The sequence below is a fragment of the Gobius niger genome (assembly GCF_951799975.1).
Source record: "Gobius niger genome assembly, chromosome: 15".
In the NCBI taxonomy this organism is placed as follows: domain Eukaryota; kingdom Metazoa; phylum Chordata; class Actinopteri; order Gobiiformes; family Gobiidae; genus Gobius; species Gobius niger.
In genome coordinates this window covers 11,590,365-11,604,786 of record NC_136866.1, presented here as the reverse complement: position 1 = coordinate 11,604,786, position 14,422 = coordinate 11,590,365, and the positions used below count along the sequence as shown (strand labels likewise).

General features: G+C 42.0%; 1 protein-coding gene across 1 annotated transcript in view; it reads right to left on the bottom strand.

Annotated features, from left to right (window-relative positions):
- Positions 1-106: 106 nt before the first annotated feature.
- trim67 (tripartite motif containing 67) overlaps positions 107-14,422 on the bottom strand; it is a 32,287-nt gene continuing 17,971 nt past the window's right edge. The window contains exons 3-11 of the mRNA XM_079572020.1: positions 13,599-13,721; positions 10,345-10,455; positions 8,632-8,785; positions 5,446-5,609; positions 4,573-4,711; positions 3,701-3,825; positions 3,354-3,532; positions 1,609-1,771; positions 107-550 (exon numbers count right to left, since the gene is read on the bottom strand). Of these exons, the coding sequence (XP_079428146.1) occupies positions 503-550; positions 1,609-1,771; positions 3,354-3,532; positions 3,701-3,825; positions 4,573-4,711; positions 5,446-5,609; positions 8,632-8,785; positions 10,345-10,455; positions 13,599-13,721 (1,206 nt within the window). The 3' untranslated portion in view covers positions 107-502. The remainder of the gene's footprint in view (positions 551-1,608; positions 1,772-3,353; positions 3,533-3,700; positions 3,826-4,572; positions 4,712-5,445; positions 5,610-8,631; positions 8,786-10,344; positions 10,456-13,598; positions 13,722-14,422) is intronic.

Below are 14,422 nucleotides of genomic sequence, written 5' to 3'. Positions count from 1 at the left end.
GCACTGGGAAGTCGAGGCTCAGTGGTGTATTTGCTAGTTCTTTTTCACTTACATCTGTTCAGGGGGGAAAAAAAATAGCTGTGCCTTTCAAAGACAGGACTACTGCAGCTGAAACGGGACGCACCACTGTCAGATATATTGTAAACTTTCAACCCGGGACAAGGATCGGGGTAAAGATCAAATGGGGGCACTGTGTCTTTACCATTGCTCCTCTATGTAAACATGCACATTTTTTCTTCAACATGAAACCGCCTAAAACCATGTAACGCAATGGTTATCTCCGAGTAACAAACCAGCTTTGTCCCATTACTGGCACTGGCGTTACCCGGCTGTCTCTGAATTGGTGGTGAGTTTGCACTTGCTCGGTAGTGGAGGGCACCTTGACTGACGTGAGGGAGGGGGGGGGCAGGGGCTGAATCCCCAGGACGGGACCTGCTCCGTGCAGCGGCGGACAGTGACATAAGTGACATGGCTGTGTATAGTTTGTATTCACGGGAGAGTTTTACGGTTTGAAATTCTTTGGCAGCTCCAGTCCCGTCAGTAAGGTCACCTGAAGCAGACAAACAAGAGTGAATGCAGAATGAGCTCATCCCACAGACAGACAGACAGACAGACAGACAGAGGGCGGACTGGAAGAGTGCTGGAAAAAAAGGCGACATGAAGGTGAGGGACGGAGTTTGACTTTGGATTTTATGGACGTGGTGTAAATAATCCATAAGACGTCGTATAAATTCTTACGTCCTTTTATGGGATTGAATAAAACTATCCACAGGAGCAAATTTAAACATCTTGATCTTGATTTTTACAAGTTAATATAGATTTGGTCAGTCGTGGGAAGATATTTTAGTTAGGGGGTGCTGAGGGACAAAATTTACCCCCAAAATGCATGTTTCCTATTTATTAATATTGCCTGCAGTTCGCAAACTATCCACCAGGGGGTGCCGCAGCGCCCTCAGCACCCTGGCTTCCCACGGCCATTTGACAGCATCAAACCTTCATCAAACCTTCTTCTATCTACTTATTATACTTATACTGTGATAGCTACTGTGGTGTCATTTCAATGTTATAAGAGTAAATATGGTTTAATTTAGATTTCCTGAATCAAAATGACATTTTTATTTTGAAACATTAAAGCAGTACTAAGTAACTTGTTTACCTGAAAAAATACTTTTCGTAGTTCCTCTGAGGGTAAAAGTGTTAATGGGATGATTGAGGGGGTCTTTCATCATCCTCCTGGTGTCTCTGACCAGAAAACCACAATTGCAACTTCGCTGCCTATGGGTTGGAGGCGCAATACACACTAATGGTATCGCAAAGAAGAAGCTAACAGGCTAAAGGGGAAAGCTAACTGCAGGCTAGCGTCGCTTAAACAATATTTACAGCCAAGTTTGAGTGAAAAAACGATCTCCATTGTGTAATTGGATGTACAATATCCCTCTCTCCCTTCATCTTTTCTGTCAGTGTAGTATTTACTCTCACGGACTATTAATAAGTAAAAAATCACACACATGCTACGACACCTGCAGTGGCGCTTATGGCCTCTAGGGGCACGAGTTACTTAGTACTGCTTTAACTGCAGTTGCTGAAGTGTCTTGACTTCCCACTGACCTGTACATTTCTGTTGAGGCTGACGGCAGGCACAAAAACCCCGTCCAGGTTTTCGAAGGCAGTGGGTCCGTGCTGTTCTTTGTTGATGTAGAAGGTCAGCGTGCGTTTCACCAGATCCAGGAGCACGCCGATGGTAGCGCCCTTCGCGATCCCCCCCTCTGCCCTAAAACACACACAAGAACGGTGGTGGATCATTACTCCCAATGCTCCTCCATATAAATTCAAGCTCTGGTAGTCTATACTTTTGTCTTTTGCCCAAGCTGCTCACCTAATCTCACTATGCATCAGTTTTGTCTTTGTCAAAAGGGAGAAACCGGCCACAGACAATTCAAAACACATGAAATATTGGAGTCAGTGTGATTGATTGACAGGTGGAACTTAAATACATCTCCAGCCTTCACTGTCAAGTTGAACTGAGCATTGTACATTTTGCATAATCTGTCATGGATAGTGAAGAGAAGACATTTTTGTGAATATATGTGTTTTTTTTAAAGTATTTCTGTGCCTTTTCCCTGGTGAATTTGTTACAAGCTCTGGGAGTCCTTCCGCTAATTCCTGTTTCATCTTATATCATGGCACGTGTGAGAGTGGCTTTTTTTTTTCACCCAAAGATCTGAAGCGCGATACACACACACACACAAAGATGTACAGATAAAAACGGTGCCACCACAAAGTGTCTTGTCTCCCGCTGCTCTGGATGTCACACTGTGTTGTTTTTTAGCAATGGATCAAAAAACGGCGCACACTTTTCAGCAATGACGCGCTCGGCAGTTTCACGATGGCTTATTTATGAGTTCAGAAGTACGGATTTTGTTTTTCCACCTCTCAAATTTGTTAGTACTCAAATTGTAGTCTGTAATTTAGAGGCATTGGTTTTGAGTTAGTGCCTATATGTACATTTATTACATTTATTTACTTTTTTTCATTAGAGTGTTTTTAAACGTTATGTAAACAAATGTGTCCTGCCTTTTACCTATACCTATACTAAAATATTTGTTGTCGAGAACCAGAAAACAGAACAATGATGTTTGGAAGATTTGCAATTTCACAATATCGAGTTCATCTCAAATGTGAAGAAATATGTGAAAAATTTGGAAAAAGTTTGGGGGGAATTTGGGAGAAAATGTGGCAAAATTAAGGGGATAAAAAGAAGAAATGGGGGGAAAAATTAGGGGGGAAAAATTAGGGGGGAAAAATTTGGAGATTTGGGGCAAACATTTGGCTGAAAAAAATAGGAGGGAAAATAGATGAAAATTGGGCAAAATGGGGAAAAGATGGGGAGGAAAATCATTTACTTCAGCTGAAACAATTAAGTCACTTTCTTTAATTCTGTCCCTGAACCAACAGCATCAAAACTTGGATCAAAAGATAGAAGATTTTTTTCCGGTACCTGCTTTCAATACTTTCATGTTTTTGATACTGGTAGTACCTAAACTTATTTTCCGATACCATACTGGTATCATTTAACGGTACCCAGCCCTAGCCCAGATTATCCAGATCTATAGCAGTCATTTACATAGATTGCTTGGGCATAGAGCAACTCCCTTCATTTGAGTTTGGGACTGGCACAAAAACCTCCGCATGGCACTTGCTCCCCAGTTATGTCAGGAGGCGGTGCTCCACTGTCCAGTCCAGACACCTTCACTGGACTCTGATCATTTCGACACTCCAACTGCCTCCACTACAACAATCTCAGGTCTATGTAATGCATAACACAGGAGGATACGTGACATATTGGCTCGTACCTGTTGGTGTGGGAGTTGTTGTGCATGAACCAGGAGCGGTTGTTGTCCACATACATGGCCCAGGCCTTGTCGTCTTTGCCCAACATCATGTCTTTCACCGTGTTGATCCTGGCAACCCCGAACGCGGGGTCGGGGTGGTTGTCATAGCGATCAATGGTCACCTCCCAGTAGTGTACCCCCTGAGGTCACAGTAACAGCATTTTAACTCCTCCCGGTGAGGGGGAAAAACGGGAGGGTCAGTCGTTCAATAACAGAAAAGAGTACAGGGACAATAGCGCGCCTCCTAAAAGGTCGATACCTCCATGTTGAAGTCAGTGTGAAAGTACGAGCTTTGGGCTTAAAAGTACCTTGGAGAAAGCTGCGGTCCCCAGCACCACGCGGTCGTCGTAGCTGCTGCACGACACCGTCTGGTTTTCATTGGTCAGAACGATGTCGCGGTGCGCAGAAGAAGGATCAAAGGTAAACCATGCCACTGTATAGAAGAGGAAAAAAGTATTCTGTAAAAAATCAACAAAGCTCTATATAAAATACTATCTTCGAGACCAATGCTTGGATAATAATTACACAAATAAAGGCAGACTACAGTAGAGGCTTTAGTAAGAACTGCATATTGTAGCCTATTCTTCTCTGGCTGTTGCTCGGATTCACAGCTTTTTTTTCATTGCTTATTCACAGTTACTAGGAGAATGTCGAAGCAGCAACAGTAACAGGACAGCGGGGACGGAGGGCAGAGTGGTTTTCAGCCATACGACAGACTGTAATACCCATTGTTCCCACGCCTTTGGTGAGTATTTAGAAACAAGACGCTCCTCCTCGCCTTGTCCCACTCTGAATGCAGCTGATTTAGTCACTGTGCCGTTTCACTCATCTTTTAGACCTCTCATCTTCCCATTCTTATTTAAGTAAGTCCTTTCATTCTACACCGTATCTTCACAAGCCCATATATCAAGCAGTAAACACACCCCAATGATGCAATTAGCAAAATATGTATTCATTTGGAACTATTTCGTAGCACAGAACGTGAGTTGTAATAATGTTTTGTGCTTTGACCACTTCCCTCATACTGCACTGTGTTGATATGGTTTAATCTCATCATTACGTTATTGAAGATAGTTAAAGATCCTGCAGCCCTACTTTATACACGCATACGTTTTGCTCAAAAATACTGTTTCAATCCACTATTTTCAAACATTGAATGGCACATTAAGTCAGCACATACCATCCGAGGTCTTGAGCACCACGGTCTTGCTGTACGGCCCCACCCCGATAGCGTTGTAGGCTTTCACTCTGGCGTTATATGAGCTGTTAAAATGGAGCCCATCCACGGTGCACACTGTCTCCTTCCCCACATACACCTCCTGAACACACAAGGTGCACACTTTTAGACAAAGACATCACCTTCATAGCATATCAGCATGGGTAAAACTGGATTTATACATTCACTTTAAATTATTAAGTTATATTGAAGATGCTGGAATTAAAGCAAACACACAAATGAATTAAACAGATGCCTTTAGACTTTACATTAGAATTTCAAACGGTTGCGTTTGGGTTTAGCGTGTTTTTATCAGCGTATGCCAAGCATGCTACAGCAGGTGTAGAAGAACCTAAATTTGTGTCATCATTGAGATTGTTTTGACACTCACAAAATCATACATTTGTGTACTGTTTAGAGAAATACACTCCCTAACCAAAAAATGCTTCTACAATGTCAAAAGATCCAGTGTTGCATTAGTCTTTCACTAAGATCTTGGGTTAAGATCTGGACTCGGTGGTGGTCAATCCATGGGATACCTTGCACTCCCTGAAACACTCTTTTTACAGTGTCATCTTGGAATATGCCTGTGTCACCAGGGAAAAATAAACCCATTGATGGACCGACTGCAGTAACCACAGATCAGAACAGTTACATCCAGGTAGTGGGTTAGTTTTGGTCAGGCAGTGTAGCTTCACTGATTACTTGAGAAGAACTGTTCCTATGGTTTAAGGATTTGGGGCATGAGAATGAGAGGGAAGTAGCGGATAATTAAAAAATCTAAGCAAACTACAGCAATAATCTTGAGTATAGTAAGTAGAGAGATGGGAAACCGACCCTATATTGTCCTCCACTTCCGTCATCCAGCTCCAGGATGTACCCCTCGATGGGGTTCCCAGTGGGGGCGGTGACTCTCCAGGCCAGAGTGGCACTGTTGTTTCTGGTGCAGCACTTCTCCAGCTGCAGCAGAGGGGCCGCTGGCACCGAGGGCCCCGTCTCCACTGCGGACAAGGGGGAAAAGACGTTCAGCGGAGTGATCAAGGAGAGAGGGGTTAAGGAAGGAAGGCACATGAAGGGAGCATATTAAGGATGCACCAAAGGGAGGATATACAGGTCTCTTAACAACAGAGGTAGCTGAAGAAGGGCTTTAATGTAGGTCTATACGGGGTAAGAAAAGCCCTAAAGGTGAACGAGCTTTGGGGTCACTGACAGGGCAACAGAGACTACGAGCGGTGTTGGTCCGCCCATTAAAATCCCAATGAAAAGCTCACAGGGGAGTCGGGTGCTTAAAAGATACTTCCTCTGCTACGACTATTTGGTTAATCTCCCGTAACCTCCCTCAAAAAGTGTTTAGTGTCTTTTAGGATTTGACGTAGACAGCTTACACCCTTTTTAAGAGACACAAGTAAGCTTACGGCGAGGAGGGATTATACAAATATTTTTAGCTGACAAAGGCCACTGCTGGGCTCAAAGGCGCACCGAAAGTAGCATTTCCTAAAGGCACGGATCATTTGGCGACATTTCTGCAACTGGGATGCGTAAAACCAAAGTGTGTGTTTTTAGTTTCTGCGAGGATTGAGGTCACAGAATGCACTACTGGGACGAGGTTGTCAAAAAAACACAGTACATACATGTTTGATAAAGAAAATAATGAATGGAATCACTTAATATATGTTTTGTGTGTAATCAGTTGCAGAAACACCATCAAACATAGAGTGAAAACAACAAAATAAATAACATTTCTCAAGCTGTTCAATAATTGCCTTATCAAAAGGTGCATTTACCACATAACTTACAAGAAAACAACGTCAGTGACATAGCACAAGGTGATCAAGCAATCAAGGGGAACACATTGTGAGGCATTGTAGAGGTTTTTATATTTGTAGCCCATAGTCATTCTCTATTAAGCATACAAATAACATATACTGAGCATAAGAAGAACTGAAGGCTACAAACGACTTTAAATTTGAACTTCAGAAGTACACAGAGGACTGGATACAGTGGCCATGCAAAGGGGTGGTGTGTGTTTCGGAGGCTGGACCAGGACTGACAGAGGGACTGGGTAATGGGGTCGACCGGAGGAGTGAAAATACAGGGCTTTATTGTGGAAGAAAAGCGTCTGTAATACCTTCAGGGCTCTCTGCCTCCATCTCCTCTGCCTCACCACTGTCTGCCTCCTGCAACTGTCTCAATAACGGGCCCTCCTGCACATCTGCAAACGCCACGGCGGTTTGAGCATTTCAGCACAAGATTACATGGCCACAAGACAGGGTTAACAGCTGTAGTGCCACTCAAGGATAATGGGATTTGCAGCAGAAGAAAATGGCAAGAAGTCGTCGTCATACTGTATAGGGGGAAAACTTAATCTGGCGCGACGCTTAGGGCAGCCGTCTCGTAGTTTATTCCAGTTGAGCCTGGGAAATAGCCGGGTGATTGGCAGATTGCTATAGAATAAAATTGGCTTTGCATTTGTATTCACAAAAAGGGGAAAGGAGATTTTTTTTGCGGTCGTCACTCAAAGTCAACGTTGATCTGATAAACCTCAGTCTCTTTTGTGCGAGCCCCCGTGGCGGCATGTAAACTTAACGTGATGTTGCAGAGATTTCATTAAAGCGACCCACACTGTTCAATAGAATTCAAAATGAAACCTATGGGCTTATGGGATTGTAGCTTATACATTTTTATATCATGTCTAAAGACGCATGACTAGATATACAGTATTCTTATTAATAGTATTATTTGTAAGTTATCCTCACAAAAAAATGCTTACCATTACTTTAATAGTGGACACGACATCCATTGTTCAAATTTAAACATTTCTCTCTATGATGTCTTCTATTTGTTTTTGGTTTCTCACGAATGTAGGGATTTGATTTACCGCTCACAGCTGCCCCACAACACAAAGTGAGCATTTATTAGCTGGAGGGCTGCACAATATATCGCCAGATATTTGCGCTTGCTAATGCCATGTCCATCCATATTGCAAGAATTCAAAACAAATCACAATATCAAGTAGGTCAGGGGTAGGAAACATCAGGCCCGTGGGCCAAATCCGGTCCTCCAGCATCAAACCTCTGGTCCCCAAGACGATTTTGAGGAATATTATTAAACAAATCAGAGATCAAATACCTATGAAAATACAGTGCTCTAAAAAAGATTTTCAATACAGTATATATTTTTTTCATTTCCTGGCAAAACACCCCATTAGGTTATATAAGCTTATATAATGTACAACACTGGCATCGGTGCTTTAATTGAGTCTACAGTAGTGGGGTTCAGTCCTTGGTGTTTTGGCAATACAGAAAGTCGGCCCTCCACAACGCAAACTTGCCTACCCCTGACCTAGGTCTTCCATCTGACTGAGATGTATTCATTTTTTTGGTAACTTAAAAAGGTTGTGCACATTTTAGTCACAACACTCATTCCATTCCTGAGCTTTCAAGACAGTTATCAAATATCACTTTTCTTTGCTTTGTTTCTCATACAGTGCAGCCCTAGTTGGATATAATTTGAGAACTGCGCAACTGTAACGTAACTGCAGGAAAGGTCTTGCTCCATTGTTCACTGTGAGTTGAATCCAAAGACACGAGAGAAAGACTGTGTCCCTAAAGAACAATGGATCAAAGCTGCAGTGGCTCTTGTGGGGAAATTATAAAGACACTTTCACAGCGGGGCCAGTCTTCATCCTTATGTCTCTTACTGAACGTTTCATATTCTCCTCTGGATTTCTTACGTACACAAAGACTACGCCTGGACTGCATCTTGATGTATTATGATTACTATGCCCCGAATAGTCCAAATACACGTGTGCATCATCATGTCTTGTAATTTCTCGCCTCAGTAGAAACAGTGTAAAAATACAATACGCATCCAATACTTAAATGTTAAATGCACATTATCTACTCCAGCTGCTGAGATAGAAGCCGATCTTATCTGCAGAGTACATTATGAAAGAATGCCTTAAGCTAAACATGCAAAGTAATAATGTAATCCATGTGTGTATACATCAATAATAAACAGTACCTTTGCCCTGGCAGAAGTCCAGCTGCAGGATGGTCTGGAGCAGGGAGTCCGTGTTGAGAGAGAGGTCAAACTCCGGGGCCACTTTGGGCTCCAGGGCGCCTTTGACCCACTGGTCCTGGGACGACGACACGCGCTTGACCAAGGCGTCGGAAATCTGCAAACAGCACAACACCCAAATTACCACAGTTCACTTCTGTTTCCCTTTTTTGTTTGTTTGTGTCTTGTCTGATGTCTCTCGCCCTCACTGAGAATACAGCGCTGATATACAGTAACTACACATGTGCAGCTGTAGCTCAGGATGTGAGTATCACGAGCCAAAGAGAAGCATATAATCAATAGCTCATGAAATATTCAGATGAGATGGAGCAGAAGCGTGTCCCACAGGAGAATCTGTGACGTTCTCTCTCTCTTCTCCGCGCAACTGTGTCCAGGAAGTGGCGTCTCCCGTTTCCACAAACATCACAGGCGTCCTCGTGCCAGGGAAACTGCTCTGAGCTCAATTTGAAAACCATGTCAAAAGGTTGTAGAATGAAGATTATACTCAGTGTAATTCTAGTCTTACTATATAATCACTATTAACTCCTTAACCCCCGGCTTAACCGAGGGCTTTGTCTCCAGTTCAGATTTACCCAAATGTAAAAAGCTTCTCGACAGGAGAGCGCCGCATTTGAATGAAAACTGATTCTACCTTTTTTTGTCAAGGTTTTGTCACAATTGAGAAGCGTTTTTGCCGTGTTTTTTTACGCTCTGTATGTTGCTTATGTATCGCTTTTTTGGTTGTGTTTTTGTCACTTTTTGGTCTTGTTTTCACCACGTTTTTGTCGCTCTTTCTTGTCACTTTTTTGTTGTGTTTTAGTCGTTCTTTTGTCATGTTTTTGCCACTTATTTGGCGTGTTTTTGTTGTGTTTTTGACGCTCTTATGTCACTTTTTGGTCTTGTTTTCACCACGTTTTTGTCGCTTTTTTGTCACTTTTTTGTTGTGTTTTAGTCTTTGTTTTTGTGACTTATTTGCCGTGTTTTCGACATGTTTTTGTCACTCTTACGTCGCTCTAATGTCACCTTTTGGCCTTGTTTTTGTCACGTTTTTGTCGCTGTTTTGTTGCTGCTTTGTGGCTGTTTTTTTTTTTGGGTCACTATTATGCCACTTTTTTCCAGAGGCTTTCAGATTTGGGGTCGAACTGGAGAAAATGTGCTCGGTTCAAGTGGAGGTTAAGAGAGTAAGGAAGGCGCTGAAGACAAATCATGAACTTTCAATCAATCAATATTTAACTGGTCACACGTTATAACAAAATGTAAAATACAGAAATTAAAAGCCAAAATGTGCCATCCCCCGTTCCCAAACCTGGACAGATGGAGAGGCTTGTTTTGGTGCACATGCTGCTACCCTGAGTCATGTGACCAGGTGCTTGTCACACGTCTGACCGGGGGATTCTGCCCTCACCCTCCGCCGATCTATACGTATTGATGAGCTATTGATCTTTAGAGGCTGCTGATTTATAACTAAACTTGTCAGGGCCTTTACAACACGACAACACTTCAATATATCAGTCAGGCAGACTCCAGACAGGCAATTGGATTTCTGTTCACTCTCATTTACGTTCTCGGCCGTCAATGTGGAAAAAAGCGACGGCCATGTGCGGATTCAGCTTCACTGTTGTATAAGAATAATGCAAGGGAACAACATTATAAGTGAATACAAGTACAGTAGGGTACCTGGAGGAAGCCGCTGGGGTCGTTCTCCTTCAGGACCTCCAGGCAGTACTCCATCATCCCAGTGGTTTGTCGCAGCTTCATGGTGCAGTGGGTGATCTGGTCTCGCACCACCTAAAACACGCATCCAAAAACACACATTAACAAAGCTACTGCACATGGGAATGCATAAATACAACACATTGAAATAGAAAATGATTTAAGAGCTTTCACCTATGCTGTAAACGGAACAAAAAAAAGGTAATTTGAAAACAAAGGAAAACATCTGTCAAGTTTATGCAAAAACCTTATCAGGCGTAGGCAGACATGTTGAATAAATCACGCTGGATGTCTCTGTTGCTACTTTTTCCTTTTCTTTTTTTTCTCAGATACCGCTAGTAAATTGCATTTGGACCCGTGTCAAAGCCAGTCATTCAAAGCTAATTGAAATCCAGTGAGCCGCCTTATCAGTCCATAGCCCTGTTCCATTACCTGGCCAATGTCACAGTAGCCAGACAGCGATCAGTATTTTTTTACAGAATCGAGAGAATGGCAGTGAAAAATGTGCATGTGTGTAGTTATGCATGTGGATATAAAGCAGTTGGTACTGTGTAAATTAATTACAGCGTTAACCCATGGCTGCCCAAACGATTCAGGGAGATAATTAGATGGAGTCTTTTGTTTATACTCAATGGTTAATGAGATAACACGCCTCGTTATTCTGCTGACAGCTCCTGTCTGTTACTTAGTAAGGAAAAATCTGTGATATTAGTCAATAAAGAAGACGAGGTAAATGTGGTTTTCCAATAAACTATAGGATTTATATTGCACACTTGTAAGTAAATGAGTAGTATAAGAGGTAGACTAAAGAGGTAGACATATATCATGCACAATTGAGGTTTGTCATGTGTAATACTGAGAATGACACTCGGGCTGGGCACAGTTAAACGATACACCGCAAATAAATGCCCCCCCCCCCAATTTTTATTACTAATACTAATTTTCTCCCCACCCCTTTTCCCAGTTTTTCCTTATTTTTGCCACAATTTCTCCAAATTATTCTAAATTTTTCACACATTTCTTGACATTGATGAACCCAATATTGTAGATTAGCAGATCTTCCACACATAATTGTTCTGTTTTCTGGTTCTCAATAACAAACATTTTAGTATAAGTATTGGAAAAAGTATTGTCCAGGGTATTGGTATCAAATTATCAATCATTGAAGTACTGGTATTAAAAAAAGAGTGGTACCCAGCCCTAAATGGCAGGCTACAAAACAGCGAATGCAAGCTTCCACTTTCACCCAGAGACATGCTGGCAAATCCAGGATGCCGTGATGAACACACTTTGGGCCTGTTTTACTAATTACTAGCTACTTTGACAAATGCTAAAGGGTAAATCAGGTTTTCTCCACTAATAATGCACAGTTTCTAATGACCACAATCAAATAGCAAGTAGTAATTTTAATAAAACAGAACACTAACAGGTTTGTGATGAGGCAACAATGTTTAAATGTGGTTTAAAGCTAAAAAAAAGTGGATTTTGTAAATGTTTCCTTTAATATTTCTCTTGAAAAGCATCGTGTTACTATAAACCACTGGGTCAAGCCGTGTGCCATTAATCTATACAGTGGAGGAAGGCAAGCATAAGGAGAGTGACAGCTCTGTATTAATGGGTGAGTAGACTGGGAGCATCTGAACCGTGGGAGGAGCGAGACGCCTCAGCCGGGAGCCAGACACAAGCCAACACTCACCAGAGGCACAGAACAGCGTTAATATATCAACTAATCATCCATCTCCTGCTATATTTTAGCCTTATAACATGACTTTGAAGCTGGGAGGAAAAAGAGATAATGTGAAGCTATTTATTTTGGTCAATTATCTATTTTCAAATTTTAAAAACTAAAGTAGCTTATAAACATGAAAACTGTGTATATTTGGTGTTTTTGCATTTTCACTCAGCAGGAATCCATTCATCATCCCACCTCCTGTACATGTTAAATTTATTTAGGGAGTTGCTAAAAAAATTCCACTTAGTTCCCCTGTATCGTCCGTCCATTTCATAAAACATGTTCTTCGCTGAGTTTACTGTGGTCTCCCTAAAATACACAGTTCTCTCCCCTCTTCTTGGTGTGAAACCGAGAGCTTTCTTTGAACTGCAGTTACATAAGCCCTGAGCCAAAATAAACACCAGCTGTGTTCAATCCCATGATGCACTGTGGAGGCAGTGTGTAATTTTGGGGTTGAGGGGAGTGGGTTCTTTTGCGGTGAGTCCTGCTGATGCAATTAATAATATACGATTCATCTGTAATGTATACTGCATTCCAATGAGATAGTGTTTCAAATACAGTACACAGATAGATACAAGAGAATCACTACATTACTAGTCAAAATAATTCATTCAGGAAGCTGGATGCACACATGCTTATTTGTTTGTTGTCAGTACTTGTAGCTCAATGACACCTAATGCCAACAGCTGTCCTGGGACGTCCCCCCCCTGCGCACACCAGCTCGCAGACAGACGGTCAGTGGGACATGCACGTTGTGTCTGGGCACGGCGCCATGTGATGTTCCCAGCATCAGACAATCATTCAGGGATAAGGGATCTCTCTGTGCACCTCCACCATCTCAAATGTTCCTCTTTATTCTACAAAGGTGAGGAAATTCTGTAAATGTAAGGTCAATTTAGAACACCTCCAGCATTAGTTTTTTTCATGAGCAAGATTAAATTATGAATGAAAAAGCCTTTGTCTGTTCAAAGGATTTTAGAGTTTGCGAGCCTCAGCGGGCCCTCCAAGGCTCACTCTTGTCCTCTCTTTTGTCTGTCATGGTCTAAAAATAATTGTTTTTATATGTAGCTCTTGCACCTAACGTCGCCTGGCATCTACATCACTGAGAGGACCTACCCAAGACTACGAACGGACCCACAAAGGGAGATGACTAATAGCTGTCAGTTTGGGGAATGGTTAAAAAACGACAATGTGAGGTTTGCTTGGCTGAGCATCTCAGCACCAGTCTTCCAATGCCTTTCCAAGAGTTTTCCAAGAAATCCCACTGAAAAAGTGTTTACTGAACAACCTTTTTCCTTTACAATGGAGAAGGAAATGACGCCTGATAGTCCCTTTTCTCTCATTTTCAATGTACAAAAATTGAATGTCATTGAGCATAGCTGCTTCCCAACTTGTTTCTAGCTTTCACAATGACTATGCCACATCCAGAAGAATTCAGAACCATATTAAATAGTAATAAAATAGCGCACATAGTACATGTCCTCACCTTTTGCTTGTACTCCTTCTCCTTGGTGACTTTGGTGAGCAGTTTTGCTTTTTGTCTCGTCAACGCCTCGATCAGGGAGTCGCACTGGGCCACCACACAGGCTTCGAACTCCACCCCGCTCTCCTGAAAACAGACACAAATCTTACTGAAAATGCTAAATGCTGGGGATATGCAGTTTGTTGAGTGTAGGACTTTTCATTGTTCCGGCCAATTACTATTCGCTGCTTCTAACTTCTTCTTGATTCATTGCATGACAAAAATAGTCCTACTTCTTAGCAATTGCACAAGTGCCCACACTCTCTTTTGGTTTTATTTGTGTGAATATGCAAATTTCCCACACAGATCATGTGCTATTTTTGTTTTTCGCAGCATAAATATTTTCGCACGATGTTAATTATTTCAACAGACTGCAATTGGGCTGCTGTTTTTCCTCTCAAAATGCAAATAAGACGACTCCATTATCAGCCCACAATACAGTTACTGAGATTTGCAATGAACTAATGGCTGCATGATGACACACTCCCCTGTGCCTGAGATGAGATTTCTGAGTTTTTTTTCTGCAAGATTACTTTTTAAAATGCTGGGCCGTACACAGAGGCTGCACGTTGCTCTATTGTCTGTCTCAATTGGGAAATGACAATGCACGAAAAGAAGATTGTTCTGCTGATATTTTGTCTGCATAGAATGAAGATGAGGGGTGTTCATTTTCCTCTCATCAAATATTTTTAAAAAGTAGCTTGAAGGGCTTGAATCTAAAATATCACATTGCGACTGAAGTACCTACAATATGTTTTGGAGATGGTGGAGCACAGACACTGGGGAAC